Raw genomic sequence first — 26,661 nt, 5'->3', positions numbered from 1 at the left:
AGTTTACTAATGTTTTATGTACATAAGTTGTCCTCTGTCTTATTTAAATCGGTCATGGAGGTATCCAAAATGTCATTGAAACTGGTAAATTAACTCATTATAGCTGTTTTTATGAATAACCATAAGTCAAGGTCAAGCAGATGCTCTTTAACTTTTCCTGTTCTGAAATTGTTTGATACATTCCCACCTATAAAATTATTCACCAGCCGCCACTGCGTCAAAGCTACACATTTGTACCATCTGAACCTAAAAGGTACTTGTCGTATGGTAATATGCATTAGTGCTCTTCGCCTGTCGGTCAAAAATGACTGAAATTTGTTTGTTTTTTCAAATGAAATTAATGTACATTTCAGTTCGAAAATGTTTTTTATTTAATATTTTGTATTTTTAGGGGAACAGCAGCGATTTCATTGTACTAAATTATATTTACGCTGTATTTATAATCCATTTTGTTCACTTTTTTTAGCATAGACCAACTGTCGTAATTCTTGAATGCTTTAGTTTAGAGCACAGACTTTTTTCAAGAGAAACATCTATTTACACTTAGTGAAAAAAGTTTTAAAAAGTGAATTTAAAAAAGTTACAGAATTTTACGTTTATTGTAATGAAAAATGTGCAAAAATAGGCTACTATTTTCAATATATGAAATATATATTTTATTTTCAAAAACACGTTTTGCTCTAAAACTGAGAAAATCAAAGCCATAAATCTAAACAAGCTGTGTTTAAAATTTGAGACAGTACCAAAAGTTTTCACTAGATGGAATTCGTCTCCCATTCATTTCCCGCGAGGAGCACAAGTTTTTTTTCAGGACCATTTAACCTGTTCGAATCATGTCCATGATTTTTTGTTTGTGTGTGTGTTCACATAGCAAGTGCCAAAACCTTTTCCAAGTTTGGTACCATTCCGATGAAGAAAAAAATTAAAAATAAAAACAAATGTACAATTTTTCAGACAAAAATGACGGAAGAGCACCAGCTGTAATACTATAGTACTAAAGAATAAACGTACTGTAATATGTTTGCAGATATGTACTGTATAGAAAACACGCTGTTCACAGTTTTTTTTTAATAAAAATAATGCGACATTATTTACAAATATACATTTATTTATCTTTGAAATGTGGGTTCTGTGTCAGAATGTCTGATCATGTTTTGGTCTGTGGGATTCTGCCCGCTGCCAATTTACTCAATAGTATTTCGACAGCTCGGGTTCCCAGTTGGTGGAAAACACAGCATATGAGAGCCGCTTCACAGATGCGCCAGTACATTTGTGTTTTTTCCTTCTTAGCGTGCTTGAATGGTTTAATAGCACTTAAATGAATTATAGCATCATCATATAATGTAATGCTAGCCAAAGGATGCCAGGACAAAACAGATGCTGCATTAACTGTGTTAACCCAAACAATCAATCGCATACTTTAAAGTGTTGACTAATGTAACTTGAATCTAATATGAGAAAAGCTTCTTCCAAATTAAAATGTAATGTAGCTAAACACTATTGATGTGGGAGATTCAAATTACTATTCAAATTCAGATTAAACTATATTGTAGAAAAACTGTTCATTTCTTCTCCAGGTGTTTTCGGTGTTGGATCAGATGAAGTGTCAGTGATGGAGGGAGATTCAGTCACTCTAAACACTGGTGTTAAAACAAACCAACAAGAAGATATTAAATGGTATTTTAAAGACACTCGCATCGCTCAAATCAATGGAGATCTCAATAAGACTTGTACAGATGTTCAGTGTAATGAAGGGACTGAGAGATTCAGAGGCAGACTGAAGCTGGATCATCAGACTGGATCTCTGACCATTAGAAATATCAACACAATAGACTTTGGACTTTATGAACTGAAGATCATCAGCAGGAGCAGCATCAGTGGGAAAATCTTCAATGTTTCTGTTCATGGTGAGTTAGTGAATGTTTAAATGCAATTTAAATATTGTTAATTTGCTTGATATTTGGTTATTTTCTTTTGTTTTCCTCAGTTATAATACTTACAGTATTCAGATCTCATTGACAAGTTATTAGTTTTAACAGTTAATTTTTTTAATAAGAACCTGCAGTTGAGCTCAGAGGGAGATGACGGCATATAATCACATCTGATCAGCTTCTGTTATTATCTGTTTAAATGAGGATTAGATGTAAGTTATGTAAAATGTGTTTGAGGACAAAACAAATATTGCTTTTCATATCGAAAGTCAAGAAAGGGCTTATGCAATTGCATTTGTGATCACAGTTCTGATGTTGTGGCGTTCGCTTATTGTCTAATATCACACTAATCTGACATCGCTAGCTTTTATCTAAATCGTTATCGCTAGCACAACACGCTAGTATCTCGCTAGCCTGTAAACCTGCCCTCCGTGCTTGCAGTCTTTTTTTTCCTCTTGCGCCTTTTACGAGTCTATCAAACAACTGTGGTAAGTAGGATCAGTCAACAAACACGGTGAGTAATGTATTCTCCTGTTATTGTCACTTGCAGTTCGTGTCACATGTATAGTATAACCTTCTCTGTCAGCGGTGAGAGCTTCATATGTGACAAAAGCAGGGAGATAATCAGGCTGACGGATAAGATTTCAGAACTAGAGACACGCATCCAAACTTTAATCGAGGAAAGTAAGAATGCAAGGGATTTAGGTACTGCTTTGGATGCGACTAGCTTAGTGAACTCTGTACATTGTTCTGTTCCGGCTGTAGAGCCTGCGCAGCAGGGCAACTGGGTGACTGTGAGACGCCAAAATATGGCTGTCATATCACCCTGTAGCCCAAGACTGGTTGACCACTGAAGCTAAGCAGGGTTGAGCCTGGTTAGTACCTGGATGGGAGACTCCTGGGAAAAGCAGGTTGCTGCTGGAAGAGGTGTTAGTGAGGCCAGCAGGGGGTGCTCACCCTGTGGTCTGTGTGGGTCCTAACGCCCCAGTGTAGTGACGGGGACACTATACTGTCAAAGAGCACCGTCCTTCAGATGAGACGTTAAACCGAGGTCCTGACACTCTGGTCACAAAAAATCCAAATTTGCCCAGTGGCCTCTGTCCATCATGGCCTCCTAATCATCCCCATATACTGATTGGCTTCATCACCCTGTCTCCTCTCCACCAGTAAGCTGGCGTGTGGTGGGCGTTCTGGCGCAATATGGCTGCCGTCGCATCATCAGGTGGATGCTGCACTTTGGTGGTGGTTGAGGAGATTCCCCCCTTCTATGTAAAGCTCTTTGAGTGCCGAGAAAAGGGCTATATAAATGTAATAAATTATTATTAAACAGGTTCTCCCCCACTCAGTTAAACACCCACTGAGAATCCTGCTGAATGTGCCATAGTTATTGGCGATTCTATTACACGGACAAATAGAGCCATCAGCCACCATAGTCACCAGTGTTTGCCGGGAGCCAGAGCGCCTGAAATCAAAGCAAATTTAAAAGTGTTGGCTAATGCTAATCGTAAATTCTCTAAGATTATTATTCACGTCGGCACTAATGATGTTCGACTTCGCCAGTCGGAGATCACTAAAATTAATGTTAGAGAGGTGTGTGAACTCGCAAGTACGATGTCAGGCACTGTAATTTGCTCTGGCCCCCTTCCTGTTCACAGGAGTGATGAGATAGTTAGTTGACTGTCCTCACTCAATGGTTGGCTGTCTAAGTGGTGTTCACAGAATAATATAGGGTTCATAGACAATTGGAAAAGTTTATGGGGCAGACCTGACCTGTTGAAAAGAGATGGTATTCATCCCTCCTGGGATGATGCTGCTCTTCTCTCTAGTAATATGGTACATAATCGTAGAGCTCAAACATGACAATCTGGGGCTCAGGTCAGGAAGCAGACAGACTGGCTAAACCGTCTGCCAGCTGTCTCACGTCACTGAGGTCAGATAAATCCCATCACATAGAGACTCTTTCAACTAGATATCATCATATAGAGACTGTGTCTGTTCCCTGAATTGGGAAATACAAAAAACTCCCAAACCCATTAAGGGTAAAAATGTAATTGATGTTCAACAAATAAAAAATAGATATAATACAGATGAACAAATGATAAAGCTTAGGTTGCTGAATATTCAATCCCTTACTACAAAAGCACTTATTGTTAATGATATGATTACAGATTATAACCTCAATGTGTTTGACAGAAATCTGGCTAAGACCAGACGATTACATTATTTTAAAGGAGTCCACCCCCCAAGATTACTGTTCTATTAATAAACATGAGCCTCGTCTGAAAGGAAAAGGGTTGGTGTTGCTGTAATCTATAGTAATATCTTCAGAATTACTGAGAAGTCTAGTTTCAAATATAATTCTTTTGAAGTGTTGGTGCTTAATGTAACACTATCTATTGTAAATTATAAATCGCACTTGATATTTGTGCTAACTACTGTATACAGGTCACCAGGGCACTATACAGACTTTATTTGAAGCCAGTACTAACTCTTCTTTGATAAAGTCCTAGTGATTTTAATATACATGTAGATAACAAAAAAGACGCATTGGGATTGGCATTTAGAGACTTTCTGATCTCTATTGGAGTTAGACCAGTGGTTCCCAAACCTGTCCTGGCGACCCACCAACACTGCACGTTTTCTTTGTCTCCCTAATCAAACACACCTGATTAAACTCATTAGCTCATTAACCCATGTGATAATGAGCTGATGAGTTGAATCAGGTGTGTTTGATTAGGGAGACAAAGAAAACGTGCAGTGTTGGTGGGTCGCCAGGACAGGTTTGGGAACCACTGAGTTAGGCCCCGTCCACACTACTGCGTTTTCGTTTAAAAACGGAGACCTTTTGCTACGTTTGCACCTCCCGTCCACACTAAAATGGCCAAAACGGAGAAGTTTAGAAACGCTGCCGATCCGTTTTTCGTTTTGAATCTCCGGAGGGCGTTTTAGTGTAGACGGGTCAAAACGGAGGACTTTAGAAACGATGACGTAGTAGAGGCTCACGCTCGGCTCTATGATTGGGTGTCATCAGTCATGGCGTATATCTTTGCTAGCAGCTGTTGTACAAGTAAATTCTGCATTTTACAACACTATAACTGCCTACATGCGCCGGAGTCAAGCTATTATTCGAGCGATCTGTGACCAGAGCCGGATTAACGCAAAGGCAAACTAGGCACGTGCCTAGGGCCCGACTGGCTGGATGGGGCCCAGACAGAGGGATACATTTTTTTTTTTTTTTTTTTTTTTTTTTTTTACAAATGTCCTATCTACAATTTATTTCAATATTTATTAATTAACTAAAAATAGTGACGATGTTTATCTTAACCATAGACTGTTACATTACGTCACATTAACGCCAGCCCATCAGGTGCTGCGAAGCAAAAGCCTAAATAGGCACGCAAAGAAGCACAGCTCTAATGCAGGTGTGTGCGTTGTCGTCATCTATTTTGGAGTGATTGCAATGTATTCTAAATATAAACTTGTACTGTAGATCAGCGTCATTTCTGGAAAAAACATTCACCGCTTTATTACGAGTTTAAAAGAGCGCGAGCGTCATTAACGTGCCCAGACGCGACGCTTTGAATTTGCGCGTACAATGAATAACATCGCGTCGGGAGCTGACTAAAAACACAAAGGTAAAAGAAAAGACGTTTGAATTCAAAGTTAAAAAGCCAACACACTACAACATTTTTAAATGTTTCAAATAAAGGATCTCGGGTCTATCTTCTAAATTCTGCTGATGATTATACCCTGTCTGACATCAGCCTACTTACGCCAATAATATCAGTTTAGAATTTTTTTTCTAAATCAGTAGCGATCGTGTCTTTCTCTTCCACTTCATTTGTGTATAGCATATTTAAGCTAGCAATGCAATGCATAATATCATATTAGGCCTACTTATATTAATAATATGACAATATCTGCATTCTGCAGTCGAATATTTATTAAATGGGAGGGGAAAATCCTGCCCATACCAGCTATGAAAAAAATGATAAAAGCATATATCACTGAAGTGGTATTCTGGAACTGTGAATAAATTGAATAAAACAGCAAAATAACAATAACAATAACATCTTCATTAAACAAAAAAGAGATTACCTTAGATGAAGTTTGATTAATATGTAGCCTACTGGTAAAAAGTCTGGACCAATTACTATTTTTAATGTTTTTTTATTATGCTCTACAAGCCTGCATTTATTTGATCAAAAATACAAAAAAGAAAAAGAAAAACAGGAATATTCAGCAAGGATGTGTTAAATATATAAAAAGGGATAGTGAAGACTTTTTTAAACAACTTTTTAATAATAATAAAAAAAAAAAATCCTGAAAAAAAGTATCACAGGTTACAAAATAAATATTAAGCACCATTTCTAACATTTGATAATAAATCAGAATATTATAACGTTTTCTGAAGGATCACATGACACTAAATTCAGCTTTGCATCACATAAATATATTTTAAAGTAGTAAAATAGGAAAACTATTATTTTTAATTTTAATAATATTTCACTATTATTTATCTGTATTTTTGATCAAATAAATCCAGGCTTGATTAGCATAAGAGACTTCTTTCAAAAACATAAAAAATATTAATGTGTCCAAACTTATTTACTGTGTAAGTAAAAACATTTAAAATTAAATGTTGTATAAATTAAAAGGTTAAGAATCATATTTGTTTCAAGAGTTTTTTATTGGGGGTGGGGGGCCTCCAACATGAATATTGCCTAGGGCCTCCAAATGTCTAGAACCGGCCCTGTCTGTGACCATTCCCGTGTGCAGCGGCGGCGTTGACCGTACATGGAGCGTCGGTTTGGGGTTAACCCAGAGCATGGTGGGATAATTTTATCAATGAAGTTGTGTTTACAACGGCACGCGCATGCCCAGTGTTGGTGAATGGTCACGTGATCCGCGTTTTCAGTCGTTTTAATGTGGACGGAGATCAATTCTAATATGCAGCTAAAACGCTGGTGTGGACGGAGATCGTATTCGTTTTAATTCTCCATTTCTAAACTAAAACGCAGTAGTGTGGATGGGGCCTTAGACAGCACGTGTCAGGACCAACTCATTGTCATAATCATACTTTAGATATAATATTAAAAAACTGCTAAATCTGCTTATTTTTCGAATCTCTTAGAATAAAACAAACACAACCCTAGGTATTTATTTGATACAGTGGCTAAATTAACAAGAAATAAATCTTCTGCTTCTGAAGTTTCCAAAGAGCAGTAATGACTTTATGAACTTCTTTACTTACAAGATTGAAAATATTAGAGAGAAAATTAAAACTATGCAACCGTCTACTACCGTATCGCATCAGGCAGTGCATTGTAGTCTCTTTGAGGGAAAAATTCCAGTCATTCTTTGCAATAGAGGAAGAATTGACTAAACTCGTTAAATCATCTTAATCAACAACCTCTGTAAGGCTGGATTTCCTGCAGGGGTTCAGGCTTTAAGACTGCCGAATGACTAAAGAAACGTTGTCAGCAAGTTGGTAGAAAACTGTACATTTCTTGTCTATTACCACTGCTACTTATGACAACAACGGAAATAAGCGCAGTTACAATAGCTTAATATGTGGGAGAGCATTGCTATATATAGTGACAATATTGTATTGGAATAGGTAGCACTTCAAAGACAATACCAAATCAAAACTAGTTAGCACATCCTTTGTAATTGAAAAGGTTAAATGACAAAATATGATTATAGTGAAGGGGATTGGAATCCACTAGGGCTGTTTTCGATTAAGGATTTTCATAGTCGAATCTGATTCGTTAGATTTTGCCGTAGTCGACTGATAGTCGAACCTTTTTTTTTTTTTTTTTTTTTTTTTTTTTTTAGATAGCAGCTAGACGTTCGGTTGAATAACTGTTCGTCTGTTATAGGACAACTCGCTCTATGTTTATTTAAAATGAACAGCAAGACAACTAGAAGTGAATGTGCTTTCCATTTAATGAATCCTTAACAAAAAAAAAAAAACGTTGCAATGAACGTACTTTGTTTTAAATAAATCACACACAGTAAACAAAACCTTAATAAAAAAACTTTGCAATGAACTTTGCAATTTAGACGCGCAAACTGCGAGCCGGTGCGGTGAGACGTAGCCTACATGCTCGGGCAGATTCGGCTTGAAGTCGTTCATCCTCGGATGCGGCGTCGCGCGCGCTGTTACAAAAAAAGCTGTGCACACAGAAATGGGGTCTTGCCGGTTTTGCGCACCCAACGCGTCATTTTTTGCCGTGCGCACCTTCGCGCTGGTGCGGACGCGTCGAGTATAAACCATAGGTATAAACAAGGCTTTAGCCTACTCCGTGTCAGCGCGCGCTCTGATCGGTAAAGGTGCACAGACCTCTCCCGAATCATCTCCAGCACTCAGCCTCCGACACACCACTCACTCCGCCTCCGCTTCCCTCGTAAGATGATATTAGTAGCCTATTTAAACATTCTCTATGATAAAAAATGTTTGTAAAAATATTTGAATAGCACGGTTTTGGCGGTTATAGAGTTCTAATGACGGTGTTCAACTATAACCGTCGGTCTCAAGGTTATATAATAACCGTCACACCCCTATTGGTTACGTAACATAACACTTCCCTACTATTCGACTATGAGGTTCACAGTCGAATCAGACCTCTCCGAATCGAATCGTCGAATCCTCGACTATTAGAAGTCAGCCCTAGAATCCACTACTGCTTCAGACTGATCTCATGAAATTGCGTGTGTATGACACGCCAATTCGTATTTCTATTTTTGGCGTGCTATCAACAAGCATAATCGCTTTTCAGCGTGTTTATGAACGCTGTTGACTTAACGTTACATTACTGTATATATAAATATATGACCTACCCCAACCCCGTCCCTAAACCTACCCGTCACTGGGGTTAATAGTAGGGCTGGGCGATATATCGCACGATATTGTTATGCGCATCTCGTCAGTAAAGCCGGTTCCTTGATTAGTAGTAAATCACCTTCACCTGCTTTCAGATGGAGCGGCATTTACTTCAAAGAGCCGTAGTTCACTGACAAGCTGAGCCATATCGCACTAATATCGCGGACGTATCGCCAGCGATAATTAATGCGATATTGCTCAGCTTGTCAGTGAACTACGGCTCTTTGTACACAGCAAAAACTCCAGTGTTAAATTAAGGGGGCTTTCACACTGGCAGTTTAGTTCGGAACGGGGCACGGTTCGCATGAAAAATCGCTAATGTGAACGCTTTCATGGGACCCGGGTGCGCACTGGGGTACCGAACCCGAGACTACCTGGAAGAGGTGGTCTGAGTTCGGTTGCTCCCGAACCGTGCTGCGGTTCGCGTGAATGTGAAAGCAACACGGACTCGGGTGCGCACTTGTTCAGGAAGTAAAGTAACCTGCGCATGCGTTTTTAGCTTATTGTGATGTATTTCGTTAAATAAAACGCTTGTAAGGGATGATAGTGTTGATGATTTACCTTGGATACGAGCGAGAGTGAGCCTGCGTGCAGTGTATTCGTGCATTGCGCGTGGAATCAGGGCAACAAGTTGGAAATCCTCTGTCTCCTAAAAAGAGTCCGTTTGCAAGCAGCAGAAGTCCACCTTGTATGACACACGCACAGTAAACCTGTAGTGTTCACTCAACTGCGCATAATAGCAGCGAATTAATTTTAAAAAACACAATATTGACCCGCGTTCTGTTTTCTATCATGCGCCGTGCACGTTTGCGATGACGTCACATGCACGCAAATGCACCAGGGTTCGATAGAATCAAGTTGTGTGTGAAACCAGACCAACGCTGCGGGGGGCGCCGGGAACAAACGCGCTCGGGCTCGGACCGCAGCAAACGAGCCCAGTGTAAAAGCCCCCTAACACTCCTGGGAGTGTATATGGGAGTCCACACTCAAGATTGTTAAAGTTAATGAGATAATTACGTGATTAATTGAGTGATGATTGAGCATTATTGAGGACACCTAAAGCAGAATCACTGAAGGAGAAAATCTAAAATTGTAAGCCACCGTTATGGCGATCATTGTTTGCTTTAGTTGGGGTCTTGACCCTTAGATTAATAACTTTAGATTTTGTTTGGCTGTTGTATCTGAGTTATAACTGCCAGATCAACCAAGAAAAAAATGATCTAATTATGTCGGTTATTTTATGACAATCATCATTTGATCTTTCTGTTTGTGATTTATGCTGTTGATTACAGCATAACTGTGATTCTACATAAATATCCAGCATTTTAGATATAATGTAAAGGATTTTTTTAAGAGTTGTTTAAAAAAAATCTTTCTTTTAGGCACACACAGATATCAAGATTCAGTCAATGCATCTCAACAATGGTGACGAGCAGAATATTCAATTAGGAAAAGTAAATTACATAGACAATTCAGATCATAATTTATTCATACCGCAATGCATGATGGGAGCCATTAATGAGTTGTGATTGGTGGCAGCCACTGCAACATTCATTATTAGTGTCACCATTATTGAGATTCACAGGCTGATTATTGATGTCTGTGTTTCTAAATAAATTCATTTCAAACTATTTTTAATCAGAACAATGTTTATAAGAAAAATACTGATAATAATATGCTGTAGGATCACAAAGCTGTTGCTAATGATTTAAACCAAACTATCTCAATAAGTTTCATTTTTCAGATCACAGCATGATTATGCCCAAACATAACCAACACTATCAGATCACACTTTTCTGTGTTCATTTGACTGTTATAAATCAATAACAGCAGACAAACAAAATTTAAAGATGAAAGTATAAGGGTCAAGAGTCCCACTAAACCAAACACTGATCGCCATACCGGTGGCTTACAATTTGTGATTTTCTCCTTCAGTGATTCTGCTTGTTAACATCAGGTGTCTTCAATAATGCTCAATCATCACTAAATTAATCACTTAATTATCTCATTAACTTTAACACTCTTGAGTGTTAATTTAACACTCATATCTGCATCATATCTTCCATCTGAAAGCAGGTGAAGGTGATTTACTACTAATCAAGGAACCGGCTTTACTGAAGAGATGCGCATAACATATCGTGCGATATATCGCCCAGCCCTATTTAATAGCATTTATGAGTCTTCCCCTACCATCCTAGGAAAAAAAATATCGCTCCCTAGATGTAGATATACATTTTGCTTCGTTTTGCTCGGACATTTAACGGGATGTACATACACGCGGAATCACTCGGACATTAATGGCGTAGACATACACGCGGATACACGCGGATAGCTCAAAATGCGTATAGATAACACGCCACTTGACTAGAAAGTGGCGTGTATGTTTACGCAAAAGTCATGATGTCATGTTGGCTGCTTCAATGTATATGTAATGAGTGATTATAATCAAGGCATTAATCAATATTTTTCCTGATGTAGCCCTATGGAAAAAAAAAAGGTATTTCCATAAGCCAATATTTTATTTTGGTTATTTTCACAATAATAACCGCTCACGACCACAACGCATGAGGAAGTCAGCCGGATCCAGGCCATATCCAGATCAGATGGAGGACCTGCGCCTAGACACAACCACAACGCAACGTGTCAACTAGACACTCCCCTGTGAAGGCCTCATCGACACATCGGCACTGATCCTCAACAAACCCGTTTCCATACCGGCGTGATGACTCTGATCTTCAACCAGATTCAGAGGTGTAAAGTCCAGTGGTCAAAAAGTAAAAGTCCTGCCATATGTTTATTCCACCCATGAACTCTGATTGAACAGCTGATTTCACTGCTGAAAAACTGTGCTCATTAGCAAATCCAGGTGATTGGAACAAAATACTTAGGACAGGGCTCCAGACTGTGACCAAATGGTTGCATTTTGTGTCCAAAATTTGAGAGTGTGCGACTGAATTTTACATCCAGTTGCACATGTGCGACCAGTAAATTTGCCCTTTTTTTTTTTTTTTACACGTTAAACGTGGAAGGGGTGCGTCAATGAATCCGGAATGACTGGCAGGCCAATGTAGGGCTGTACTCAACCAAAGAAAATCTTGGTCGACTGAAGTCCTGACATTTTCGACTAAAAATCGACTAAAATCGACTAAAAATGACGTTAGAAGAAAAAAAAAAAACGTTAAATTAATTAGCTGCGCACAGTGCGCAGTACTTGGAAGCCTTGTTGTCCGCCTAAATGAATTATAAATAAACATAAAAAAACTAGTAGGCTATTTGCAGTATATTCAATCGTTTTTGACCTAATTATTTTGCACTGAAATGAGTCTGACACACGAGTCTGTCGGCTCTGACAGCGTTGCATCACGTGCACCTGCGTAATATCATAGCCTATGATTTCCGAAGATAGTACTATGTTGTCAACTATTGATATCATCACAAGAACTGTTGAGGAATATGCAACATAATTTAGACAATTATTTTTGTCATATGTTATAACTGTCAGACACTATCATTTCAGCCGCTCTGTGCATGTCCTCGCACAGGCTGAACATAGGAGAGATCAGCTTCGCGGCTGAGACACGAATAGACTATAAACGTAAAGCTTTTACTCTTAATAAACACAGAATATTTATTAAACAAACCAGATCAAGAGCAGAAACGAAATAAAGTGCATAACTGAAAAATAAAGCATCTTAGGCTCAAAACTAACACAAACAGTCGGCACAGCGCAATTGCGCATTTGGCTCCAAACAAAAAATAAAAAAGTTAGGTTATCACACTAAAACATTGAAATATGCAAATTCTGATTTGTTCATATAGCCATCTCAAAACAGACAGGGCAAGCTAACGCAGACAAGTGAGCTTACCACTTTTAGATGATATGTTTGTCGTCGAGGTGTGGTTGCTTGCTCACTTTGCATTCAACCTTTTTCCCGTTATCAATTTTAACAAAATGCTGCCACACTGTCGATTTCTTTGTTGTTGACATCTTAGAAGAGGACTGACTATTAAACGCTCTCACAATTAAATAAATAATATTCAACATCAAACCTTCAATAGCCTACTTATCGTTCTCTCTTGGGTTCGGCTAATCCAAAAAAGGTGAAAACAAGGGGGTTGTTCTGAAGACAGACTGTTACCTGTGAAACAAGGTGTGGCGAGGGGGGCGTGGTTCAGCGAAGTCTGTAGCGGGAGAGCGAGGGCGGAACCGAGCGGTGAGTAAGTGGGTCAAGTGCAAATGACAAACACCTGTTTGTGATTTCAGTAATTGGCGTGAGGAGACCGCATATAAGCGGGCCGTGCTGACAGCGGTTTGAGAGAGAGACTGGAAGCTCGTGCATGCTGCCGTTTGTGTCTGCAGATCGGGAAGCTGTGAACAGCGGAAAGAGTGTTGCTTCATCGGCATCCTGAGAAGCTGTAGCCAGCGGGAAGAGTTTTTGTTCTACATGTGAATTGAGTTCATAATTTTGAGTTAGTTGTGAGAGCGCCAGAGAGCGCAGAGGAAAGAGCATTACTAATAAAGTGCACGAGCTCCACTGATGCGCCTCAGCGCGGCAAAACTGATGAAATGAACGCGGGGGAAAAAATCGACCAATCAGAATTTTGGTCGAACCAGAACGTATCGACCAATTAATCGACTAATCGACTAGGACAATACAGCCCTAGGCCAATGAGTGGGACAAGTATAGGGAATGGCACACTGTAAGTGGCTAATGTGTGGAGGGGGAGGGTCCTAGAGATAATCGACCGCGTAAACGCCTGTGAGAAGGAGACATAGACAGTAAAGAAAGGGAGGAGACGGAGACAAATATCCAACCTGCTATGTGCATCTGAGCAATGAGCAAGCGATCTATCGACTCGTTACCGAGCAGCGAATGCAAACAATATGAAAGCGGAACGAAAATGCGGTACTCATTTATGCTTCACGGACCGTTTATTAGTTCGGACCAATAATAGACAGCGCAGCGCCCCGAACTTGCCAGTCTCGGGCCGATCTCGATCACGCGACACTGTTACTAGGAGATCCAGTGAAGAAATCCATTGAATTCGCCTCAGAATTAATAACATCATCGCTACGAGATCCAGTGAGAAACATTCCGATTCGGCCCAGAGTTCTCTGTTATTATGGGTTTAGCTAATGTAGTAACTCCATAAATATGGTATTGTGACAGAAATAGTCAAACGCTTACAAGTACTACATATCTTTTTCCAGCACTTCAAAACTATAATATCATATATAAATGTTATTTTTAAAGTGATGTCCAACACATTTTTTGTTCATCCTTCAAAGATTGTCCTAAAACGAAAAATGTTAAGATGTAAGAAAACTCTTATTTAAACGCTTATTTAAAATAAAAAAAAGTGTAAACAGTAGGATGTTTATTGGCTATTTTCACTCCTTTTGCTTTTTAATAAATACTAAGATTATGAATAATAATAACCTAAAGATAATTTCATCTACACCCTAAATTAAGCTTAGTGCTTTATTGTCAGCCCCAGTGCTACCAGATATGTTTCTTTAGAACTCAGTGTCTCGGTGATGCTGCCCTCAAATATTAGTCTGGAGCCATGTGAAGTTAAAATAAAATGGCATATTGTAATATCTGTACGTTAAGTGTATTTATTATTAAATAATTTGTCAGTATTACAGTTATTTTGGGGGAAATTTGAATAATTGCATTACAAGCTGATTTAAGGTGTGCCCCTAAATTTTCTGCTTGCGCTCCTAAAATTTTCAGTCAGGGGCAACAGCGCTCCTAGTAAAAAAAAGTTAGTCTGAAGCCCTGGAGGAGGACTTTTACTTTCTGAACCTGGACTTTACTCCTCTGACCAGATGGATCTGGATAATATTCTGATTGTTCCAATCCAATCTGACTTCTTACCTATAATACTGCCTGAATCATACACTGTTTGTTCGTTGGCCAGAGAAGAACTGCACCCCAGACTGAGCCTGGTTTCTACCAAGGTTTTTTTTTTCTACATTATACCACCTGATGGAGTTTTGGTTCCTTGCGACTGTCGCCTTTGTCACCTTTTTTCACCTTTGTTGCCATTGGCTTTTGGTTTGCTTAGTTGGGGACATTACATTTAACAATTACTTTAATATTCAACAATAATTTTGAAAAATAATATTGATCTGCCTGCATTGACACTATTATATCAGAGCTGAACTGAGCTGGACGATGACATCACGGTTTTCTCCAGAGCGGCTATATAAATGAACTAAATTAATAACTTTTTTACAACAAAAATGAAACCTCACTGAACTTAAAAGCTGGGCTGTGATGCTATTTTCTTCTGGAAACATACTTTGTTTCATTATTTTCCTGTTATCTCTGTAAAGCTGCTTTGAAACAATCTATTGTAAAAAGCGCTATAAATAATTGTTTGTTTTCACCTAAAGAACTTTAATCATCTGTTGGTTTGTGTTTCAGGTGTTTCTGCTGCTAAACAAGATGAAGTGAAGAGAAAGTCAGTGAAGGAGGGAGAATCTGTTACTTTAGATCCTGTTGTAATAAGAAAACCAAGTGATGTGATGATGTGGTATTTTAATGACATTCTCATCGCTGAAATCACTGGAGATCTGAGTAAGATCTGTACAGATGTTCAGTGTAAAGAGAGATTCAGAGACAGACTGAAGCTGGATCATCAGACTGGATCTCTGAACATCACAAACACCAGAAACACAGACTCTGGAGAATATAAACTACAGATGATCTTCAACAACAGCAGCTTCAGCATCACTAGAGTGAAGAGATTCAATCTTACTGTCATTAGTGAGTGTATAATTCAGCCATTTAAATGCATTTTCTTTTGAGAAAAAAAAATAAAAGTTCACATTTTTTTTAATCAACCCAATGACTGTTTAAAAAAGCGAACTTTGACTCAATGACCTTTTGACTAATGTTATTAACATGAAAAATTTAGTTTTTTAGTGAATATTGTGCTTTTAACGGCTGTTGTTAAAAACAACAGAAGGTGCCATTTATAAGTTAAATCGATATCTTACAACTGATGACCAGAAAGGTGTATGTAGAAGGTAGAAAGGTAAATATGAGTCAACAATATTGTTAAATACTGGATGAATTATCAGTCAATCTCTAGTAATAATTTCTGTCTGTGTGGATGTTCTAGGTTCAGGTCTGTCTACAGGAGCTGTAGCAGGAATAGTTGTTGGTGTTGTTCTGCTGGTTTCTGCAGTTGGTGTGGTTTACTGTTGTCGCCACAAGAGCCATGCAGAAGAATCACAGGATGTAAGTATTACATATCAGATAATTTAACAAGAAATGAGAATAATTCTGTATACAAACATAAATAAATGTGTTTCTAAGTACAGATATCTTGGTATTTTAATTGATGAATCTCTTTCTTTTAGTCTTCATATTCAGCAGCTAGCAAAAAGATTAAAACTTAAATTAGGATTTTACTTCAGAATCAAATCCTGCCTTTCGTTCAAATCTAGAAAGAGGCTGGTCGCTGCCACGTTTATGTCTGTACTTGACTATGGTGATGTTTTATATATGTATGCGTCATCTCAAAGTTCACATGCACTGGACACTGTATAGGCTACCATGGATCTCTGAGGCTATGTTTACACGGAAACGATCTAAAGAGAAAACGCAAAAGTGGCGTTGCGTTATCACTTTTTATTCTGCGTTTAGACGAGCGTTATGGTTGGGAAATCCGCGTGCATATGGTGACGCAAAAGTGTGTGAAATTCGATATAGCCTAGTATGCACTCCAGGCGGCTAGGTGGCAATGTGAAGCACTGCCACACAACAACACCAATATCTTAGAATATTTTGTACAACTGCTGAAAAGACTCTTGTATGTTTTTCAGAGCTGCTAGGGCAACTTAAAGGTCCGACGTATGGAAATAATCTGACATGTTGGTTGTTATTTTCCTGTACTGGCGCATGCATGTGACGTAAACGCGTACGCGACGAGAGCCACCGTGAGCAGATTTGCGTTTTTACCGTTTAGACGGGAATGCGACGGTGGAGCGTTTTTAAGATTTCCACTCTGGAGGGTGGTTTCGCTTTTTTAAGCCCCCAAAACGCCGTTGCCGTGTAAACGAAAGGCACATCCGATAAAATATTTTTACGTTTTCACCTGGAATCGTTCTCGTGTAAACGGGGCCTGAGGTTCATCACTGGTATGAAAGCCCTCACTCACCATTGTGAACTGTATGAACGTGCTGGATGGCCTTCACTATCAACATGGAGACTTCAACACTGGCTTATCTTCATCTACAAGGCTATTTTAGGTCTCCTCCCATCCTACCTTCTGACCTATATCAGTATAAATAGTACCGGGACTTATAATCTTCGTTCCCAGGATCTTTTCCTGCTATCTGTCCCAAAGGTCAGAACTGAGCTAGGAAAAAAGGCTTTTAAGTTTGCGGCTCCCTCAGCTTGGAACAATTTACAGAAATCCATGAAACTTACTGAGCTCGTCTCATTGGTTGCTTTTAAGAGGTTGTTGATTGACATGGAGGCAGCCACATCTGGCTTCAGATGTTTTAGCTAATGTGTTTTTAGGATTGTGGTTTATGCCTTTGAAAGATTTGCTGTGTCAGTTGTTTTATGTTTCTAGTGTTTTTGCATTTTTATGTTTTTATGTTTGTATGTACTGTATATGTGATATAGTACTGCTGCCTGTCTAGGCCAGGACACTCTTAAAAAAGAGATTTTTAATCTCAATGAGTCTCTTCCTGGTTAAATAAAGGTTTAATAAAAAAATAAATAATAATAATACATGTAAACTGTGAATAGTCATCTTTTGTTCTTTCTTTTTTAACACTACAGTTCACCAGTGAGGCAGTCAAATTAACTAAATAATTCATATACAAACATGTGTGACTTCTGTCAGAGACCAAGTGTCTTGTTATAAATCGCCAATACAACAGTTTAAGCATTCTTTTATGTGATATTGAAATCATAATACTAACATTTTTGGGTTACTGAAGTACAAGAGATGACAGTTTGATGCAGGTTTATAGACAGTGTTAAATATTTAAGAACTGAAAACCTCTGTACATAAAACATAGTATTTTTGTGTTTGTGTAACTGAAACAATTATCCTTCTCATCACTTTAATCATCTGTGAATCTGTGTTTTCTTACAGGAGGGTGATGCTGATAACCCACCACCTGCTCCCAATGTTATTCGTTTAGGGAACATGGGACATCCAGGTGATGCTGATAACCCACCACCTGCTCCGGGTGCCATTCCTTTAGGGAACATGGGACATCCAGGTGATGCTGATAACCCACCACCTGCTCCGGGTGCCATTCCTTTAGGGAACATGGGACATCCAGGTGATGCTGATAACCCACCGCCCAGGCGCGGATTTATGGGCGGGCCTGGGTGGGCACGTGCCCACCCAGATTGACAGGTGGCCCACCCAATCAGATTCATAAAAACAATTAATTTTAAAAATTATTAATGAATTAAGTTTAGCCATATACGACCCGCCGAACACTTTATATGATATATGACAAGCGCTGAGCGCGTCCATCTCTGGCTCAGCGCCAGCCAACGCGCGAACGCACAGTTTGAATCTGGCAGTTATGTCATTTCACTGTACTGTATTTTGTCCAGACTTTGAAACCCTTGCAAGGAGAGGCGACGAGGCTCATTGTTCACATGAACACCATGTCTTGGAAAGACAAAGACTAAGGGCCCGTTCACATATCGCGTCTTTTGCGCGCTCAAGTTTGTTATTTCAAATGTAGGCCTACAAATGTTACAAATGTTATTTCCATTCATAATGGAAAGAACGTGATCAGGCGTCTGATTGACTCGTCAAACGCGTGCGTTTCGACAGCCAAGGGACGCACGATTTGCATTAAAAGCAAAAACCACGAGATTCTGACGTGCGTTTTCCGTGACCACAAAGTGCACGTTTAGAACGCGCGCTTTTATGACAAATCGCGCTTCCCGCTTGCTTTTGACGGGTCAGTTTGCAATCAGACGCCTGACCAGGCGTTTATGAATACTTTTGCTTGCCATACGCAAGTGGTGCAGGCTGCAGCGCGCTCGTTTTTCTATGCCGCGACGAGCTGAAAACATCTCAACTTTTCAGAGAGTGCCGCAAGCATGTCATGTGATGTGACAAAAACCAACCGTTCAGCTTCGGCCGTATTCAGTTTCCGTAACAACTTCGAAAGCTCGGCCAAACAGCTGATCATAGCTGTACAGTGCGGTTTTTATTTCTCATCGCCATAACTATCTAGTAGCTAATACAAAATCTAGAAACCCTAGATTCAGGCCCACCTCGACTTAATCCAGGCCCACCCATCTGTCACGTTCTGCATCCGCCACTGCCACCGCCTGCTCCGAATGCCAATCCTTTGGAGAACATGGAACATCCAGACTATGGCTGAGGTTCCCAGTGAAATAATGTAACATCATTTATAATTTTGATACATTGAAATTGTTAGGGGGGTAACAGTATCAGACCCAGGACCAGAGATGATGAAAGAAGACCAGGAGTCGTGATGTTCAATCAAAGAGTAAAATTTACTGAAGAATAGTTTGCAGTTTAATTGGCAGAGTCAGCGTCAAAGTCTCACGAGGAGGTCGCAAGCTAACTCTACCTTACATGAAAATCGTACACCAGTTATACTGTTTTCAAGGGCATACATTACATAAACATTCACTTCTGATCGCTCAGAAGACATAAAGCCTAAACAATTACACATAGATAGAAGGGTACGTTGACATCAATCAAGATAGCTGTCATCCAAGTCACGAAGATCCAGTAATGACCTCGGAGGGCCCATCGAAAAGCGTCATGAGACCAGCCACCCCGTGTCATGAGACCTGCAACATACTGATAAAACCTTCCATCCTCAGAGAGAAGAAATAACAATTACTTTACTTCTTGAGAGATATATGTATGAAAGAAGTAAAACAAATCATAGAATCATACAGAAATTGACCCCTGCCCATTAATAGGGTCAGCAGAGAAACATGATCATATGATGAGGGTTTTCTTTAAGTTTAACACACTCCTTAGTATACATACGGACAAAAAGCCTGTATTTAATGTTCTTGCTCAGGGCCACAGAAGATTAGTCCCAGACATCATAAGACATTCATGAAAGATAGGCCTTTACCCAACATTCAGGAAAGAGGTGCATTCAACAGAAGTATGAATAAAAAATATATGTGAATCATTTATTGCGTACAGGAATGATTATATAACTTGATTAGTGCTTATTATAGTAATAATGTAATCATAAAAAAGGATATACATATAGTTAAATTGAAGAGGCAAGGGATTCTGACCCCAACCCTTCAAAATGGACACTGAAGAGAATTTGGTTTCATTTTTACGATTCCAAGATTTCAGTGGTCGGTTAGCCTAGGAAAACCCAGACAACTTCCGGCAAATTTAGATTTGCTCTGAGAGTTAGTCTGGCAAAGAGCTCATTTAAGCCCATTTCCAATCCGTCGAAATCGCGGCACCAATCAGAAACGTTGGGGCGGGCTTTACACGATGACGACAGCGCTGGGATTTTGAAGCAGATTTTGTAGCCTGCTTCCTGCGGCTGAGCGAATATGGGTAGAACTCTTGACCTCCCTACAACTTCAGAAATCCATGTAATGTGAGTTAAACGTGACCTTCGTCATCACAGTTTACTAATGCATATAGTGAAAGGGTACAGGCTTCTGTTTGGGGAGACAGTTGTTTTCATCTCAATGACACACCTGCACCATTTCCTTCACAGGACACATGCTTTCATCTACATGCTGTTTATCTACTTGTGTGTTCTAACATGTAACTGTGTCATGTTTAGTCTCATCTGACAGCTTATAAACTGAACTGAATGGTGCTAAATTTTCTAATGTATGTATTTGACATGCATTGAGGAGAATATTAATGTTCCCCTCCCCCTCTTGAACACTAAACATGTGCCAAAATTTGTACTCTCTACAAGAGCATTGAATTTACAGAATGCCTAATTTATTAACTGTAAATTTTTTATTTTTTTTTTGCAATGTCTATTTATGTGTATAAAATTCTGTATGGTATGTGCATGTTATGCGTGTTGAATGTTGCTCCTGGTACAGTCTGAAAACAAATGTCTCTGAATCTGAATGTTGTTTCATTCTATTGAACTGAATATTAAAACATGCAACTTAATAAACAACATTGCCTGCTTAATGCTTTGAGAATCTCTCCGTTTGCACTGATAATGTTGAAAGCTAAAGTGATTGTAACTTTATCTAAGCGTTCAAGTTAAATTATGCTTTCCTATCAGAAAGACTTTTACCTTTAAGAGAATAAAGGTGATTTATTTTCCGTTTAGGGGTAAATGAAGTACGTGAGCAGTGATATACTGTTTTCAAACATCTGACGCCACTCACACTGCTGAGAGCGACGGTTAGATATGATTAGATATTATGTAAATATGTGCTGCACGCTTTTCTCTCAATAACAAAATTGAGCAAAATTGAGAAAACAGCAAGCATTTTAATCAAGCATAAGAAAACAATTTTTTTTTTAGTTTCTGGACGCTGTGCTATTTGTGAACCACTACAGTGCTAATACAGAGCAACAAAATATCAGACATCACAATAACAACTTATAAAAAAAAAAAAAAGATTTGATCAAACAATGTCATAGAAAGATCAAAAGCAAAACAGATTCTGGCAAAGGTTGTGAGTCAGGGCCGGTATGAGCTCTAACATCAGATCCAGTATGCAGTATTTGATCATCAATTTTTAGTGAGATTTTCATACACAACCTCTTTCTTTGATTTCTGCAAGGAAACAAAAACACAATCAGGAACCTGCTGATGCAAAGTAAAAACGAATTGCAGACCAACCTTTAAAGGGCATATTGCAGGTTAGAGGACCCAACGAGTCAATGTATAGAAAAATAATGTAGGAACTAGATTTTCTTTAAAATATTCTTATAAATACGCTACAGAAGCTTCTGGAGTCGTTTTTGTGAGAAAATTTTACTTCCGCGGCTGAAAATGGGTGTGGCGGGCGTGACGTAACAGGCGGGAGAGTGGTCGATTCAAACAACAGGAAAACAATGGATCGCAATGACATTTCGGACGCTGAGGAAATACTTACTCGTATGACGGACTACAGCCATACAATTATGAGCCTGCTATGCTGCCAAGAGAGTAGGGACAGGCCAGGATTAATGTCAGACAGAACGGTCAGAGACACATTGAGTTGTGGTGTGAGGAGAACCAGTGGAGAACAGGACAGGTGTCTTGGTGAGAGACGTGAGAGAGAGGTATAAGGGCACAAGCCATCACTTTGAGTGATTTATTGCCCTCATATAATTGGTTCCCACCCTTAGCCCCGCCCCCTTCTACCCCACCCACCCACTTCCGGTCTGAACACCTGGACCGTGGGAATTTTCCCACGGTCCCCCTCCTCTTTCCACCTCCCTCACCCCCTCCGGCCACCCCTCCCTTAGGGTTGTGAGGATTTGAAGTGTGTCAGAGAAAGTTTTATGATTTTAAAATGTAAAAACGTTAAAAAATGTTGAAAAACATTAAAACAATGTTGAAAAACATTAAAACAATGTGTTTTCAAATCTTTTTTTATTTTATTTTTTATTTATTTTTAAGAAGGTTGACGAGGTAAGTTCAGTGTTTTATCAAAGTCTGTTGTACATTCAAAACCAGTTTTAAAACAGTGTATAAATGTTAAAAGTATAAATTGTATTTCTTATAAGTGTTAGTGTTAAAATGTCATCAGACAAATAATCGTTTGTGCAAAACGTTGAAAGAGGAAGATAAGTTTAACCAGTTTTGTGTTTAAACATGTGTGAAAGAGCACAGAGTGTAATCTCCGGGATGCACGATAAAAAACACATCTGATCGTACAGGAGGTCTGACAGCAATGATGACAGCAAAGTCTGTACACCACCCCACACCCTGACTCCTCCCACGGCACACCCCACACGTGACGTGTGTGGGAAAACACCGCACAGGGAGGACCCTAGCGTCATACACAAACCACACCCCTCATGGTGCGATGTCATATGAGATTTAAAAACGATCGCGAGCTCAGAGCGTAATACTTGTGATTTTTTTTTTATTCAAGTAGAAAAGTATGGCCACTGCAGCCCCCAAGACTCCTGAAAGAAGGATTGATGAGGTTATGGAGGATCTGACTTTGGCACCGCGGAAAAAACACGGTCCTTCATTAACGAGGTTTCTCCACGAGCCAGCGGAGTGTGTGGAATATGTATTCCACCTGTCAGGTGGCCGTGCGTGCATGTACAATTTTGATAAAAACAATCGAGAAGTTAGACTGAGCAACGTGGACGGTGATGAGAAATTTACAACGAATATGACGGAAGACCCCGATTTGATGTTCACGGAGCGAGATTGGATTTTATTTTATACAAAAGTCTGGAGAGACATGAAAGACGGAGGAGACGAGCCTCTTTTCATTGCTGAGTGGAGCGGGTTAACAATGGGGACACGATACAGACTACTCGCTGATCATGTCCACAAATATGCAGAGGATTACATATACATACTCTGCAGTGATTTCGGAAAGGATGCATCCGTGTGTTCATGGCCCATTACCGAGAGTGAGCATTTAGAATACTACGATTTAAAATTTATGTTTCAATGGAAGGATTTACCCGTACTGGAAGACATTTTTTCTAAAATACATAAGCTTTTTCAATGGTCCGATGCTTATGAGAGGTACAAAAACATCAAAGTCAAACTGTTTCACCCTGAATGGTGCACGCCCAGCAGGAGGGGTGTTCATATAGCTCCTCCCACACTCTACAAACATTAAATACCTCCCCATACTGACAGTCTGGCTCACACTCACAACAATGTCTCAGGAAGATGTCACCTCATCATACTCACCTCTTGGAACTATTGATGGATACCCGCCAATAGGATTATCACCGGTTTTGGGGGTGTCAGATGCATCGAATGGATGTACACAGAGAAACATCGACTGGCTGAATAAATTTTGTACAGATTTTGGATACCATAACCTTGCATTCCTCACAAGTCATGGTTCTGGTGCATCCTCTGCGGCTCCACCCCCAGCAGTCTACGAGAGCCCTGGCGTCACGACCGGTGACGAACCGGATGCGTGTATAGGGGATGCCGGTCATAGGATTATTAAGGCGGTTGTAGCCATCATATTGGAATTTTTAATAGACAAGCGGATGAAGCAAACATGCGACGGTTGCACTGTGGATCATCCGTCCCAGACAAGACATTCCTGTTTATTTGAGCCGTGTCCCTATTACTTCTATGGATGTTTTGACGAGATCAGACAGGAGGTCCTCAGCCATGGGTTAAAAAATATCCTGGCGCATGCTCTGACTCTGTATGGAACTACTCCGCACCTGCAAAGAATCCAGGGGTCTATCGAGACGATTTTGTTCGAACTCCGGGATGAGATGTACATCGTGGAACACCTAGGATCTATCAGACAGAAACTTGTGGATGAAAGTTGCGAGGAGATTATCTACTCTGCTGTCGATAAGTGGAAACTCGTCGCAGTCGAAAAACCTGAGTCTACCGCTGTGTGAAAATGTGGAATCTCTGCACATTCTGGATCACCAAGTATTTCTTTAAATCGCATGTTAAACACGGGGTATCAAGTCTGCTCTACAAGATTATCGATGATAATCATGCAACAAATACCCACGCGACTATGGATGATACAGGTCTAGCGAAGTTAATGAGTCATATGAACACTGCACGCGAGTCATCGAGCGACTGGAATAACATGGTGAACATATCCGTCAGCCATAACTCCGATCCGTACACGACTGTCAAAAACATCCTCGAACTAATGCCTGAATGTCAGAACTCTCTTAGAATAGGAAACATTGTATGTCTTTGTACGTATGTAACTGATGTCTGCAGATTGTTAAGAAAGAGGGGGGCGGATGCCCCCCAAATTATTGACCTGTTACTTGAACACATTCTGGAGAGAAATTTTGAAATGTGTGTGAGGTTTATTTTACTGTTTGGATGATCGACATTTAATTCATTATGTATGCTTGTAAATCCTGAAAAAAAAAAAAAAAAAATGTGTGTTTTTGTAAAAAATTAATTGATATTCCTGAAATAAATAAATGTACACGGAAAAAAATAAATGTATATGAAAAAAAAAGAAAAAAAAAAAAAAGCCTTTGTTGTTTGATGATATATACGTGTGATTGCAAAAATAAAAATAAAATCTTGACAACTTTCGCCATCTGACTCATTATTCTCTGAAAACCCACAGTGACGACATGGCTAATCAGGATCTTATGAAAAAGATTTACTATGACCCTGCAAATTCCGGTGCTTTGGGGGGTAAAAACAGATTAAAACAGGCTGTTTTACAGGAATACGGTGTAAAATTATCTGATAAAGAGGTGACCGAATGGCTTTCAAGTCAGGACACATACACGCTCCATCGAACTGCACCAATAAAATATAAACGGAACCGTGTAGTGGTGTATGGGAAAGACCAAGCATTTCAAATGGATTTGGTCGATATGTCTTCTTTTTCTAAATACAACCAGGGTATTAAATATATAATTACGGTTATAGACGTCTTCAGCAAATTTGCATGGACCAGACCTTTGAAAAATAAGACCGGACCGGAAGTGGTTAAAGCTTTTACGTCTATTTTGAGAGAGGGCCGGATACCTGTCAAGTTACAGACAGATAAGGGTACAGAATTTTTCAATAAACATTTTCAGCAATTGATGAAAAAATATAACATACATCATTTTGCAACAGCCAGCGATTTAAAAGCAAGTGTGGTCGAAAGATTTAATAGAACTTTAAAAGGACGAATGTGGCGTTATTTGACAGCTATAAATTCCAAACGTTACTGTGACATATTGCAAGACCTGACAGATGGCTATAATTCAAGCTACCACAAATCAATTAAAATGAGACCTGTGGATGTGGATAAGGAAAATGAAAATGTGGTGTTTAATAATTTATATGGGAAAAAACGTAAAGAGACACCCAAGTTTAAATTCTCGATTGGAGACGTTGTACGAGTATCTAAAACCCGTAATATTTTCGCAAAGGGGTACGAACAGAATTATACTGAAGAATACTTCACCATAACGGCATGTATACCCCGAAATCCGGTCGTGTATCGGATACAGGACTATGATGGGGACTTGATTGAAGGTTGTTTTTATGAACAAGAATTACAGAGGATTATAGTTAGTAATAATTCGGCTTTCAAAGTTGAAAAAATATTGGACAAGCAACGTCGTGGAAAAGTCATGTACGTTCTCGTCAAGTGGCTTGGATGGCCTACAAAATTCAACAGCTGGGTCCCCGAAAAGCAGGTGGTGGATCTGCAAAACGTCTTAAAGTCGTAGTGAATTCGCGACAGGTGTCATTTATGTAAAATATGTCTGAGGAGGGGTTCTATGTCACGCTCCCGTGCAATGCCTCGAGTGGCATCTATCCTGAGAATTGTATATCCAATTACAGAACTAGATTGGCCAGAAGTATAATTTTAAAAGGCCTGTGGGAGGTGGCACTGGTCGAATTTGAATACCCGTTGACGTGGTATGCATTTAATGAGGATGACGCATTTTTTGTTATTGTTTGTGATCAATGTCTGCTGCAGGATAACCACGACCTCCCTGTTAGGGGTGATGCGTTTCAGAAACCTCTAAAATTATCAACAAATCGGTATACGTTGAAATGTGGGTATTTTGAGGATGTACCTATCTTACTCAGGGATATAAACATCTTTCTCCCCCCGGCGGTACGACTCGTCTACGACCGTATAAAGAATAAGGTATTTCTGAAAGCACCTCACGGGACGTCGTTGACATTTTATGGCAAGCTGGCTATCATCC

The 26,661-nt window shown here is 39.4% G+C and overlaps 1 protein-coding gene across 5 annotated transcripts in view; it reads left to right on the top strand.

Moving 5' to 3' along the window:
* Positions 1-26,661, top strand: part of LOC130086901 (carcinoembryonic antigen-related cell adhesion molecule 1-like) — a 344,428-nt gene that overhangs the window by 90,503 nt on the left and 227,264 nt on the right. For 2 of the 5 annotated variants that reach the window (XM_056253125.1, XM_056253124.1), the window contains exons 2-3: positions 1,578-1,907; positions 15,252-15,593. The exons of 2 other annotated variants lie outside the window; for them this stretch is intronic. In XM_056253125.1, coding sequence (XP_056109100.1) covers positions 1,578-1,907; positions 15,252-15,593 — 672 coding nt within the window. The remainder of the gene's footprint in view (positions 1-1,577; positions 1,908-15,251; positions 15,594-26,661) is intronic. One more of the 5 variants, XM_056253127.1, reaches the window with a different exon arrangement.

This window comes from Rhinichthys klamathensis, unplaced genomic scaffold (assembly GCF_029890125.1).
Source record: "Rhinichthys klamathensis goyatoka isolate OS25496 unplaced genomic scaffold, OSU_Roscu_1.1 h1tg000103l_1, whole genome shotgun sequence".
Lineage (NCBI taxonomy): Eukaryota > Metazoa > Chordata > Actinopteri > Cypriniformes > Leuciscidae > Rhinichthys > Rhinichthys klamathensis.
This window is presented reverse-complemented; position numbering and strand designations above follow the sequence as displayed.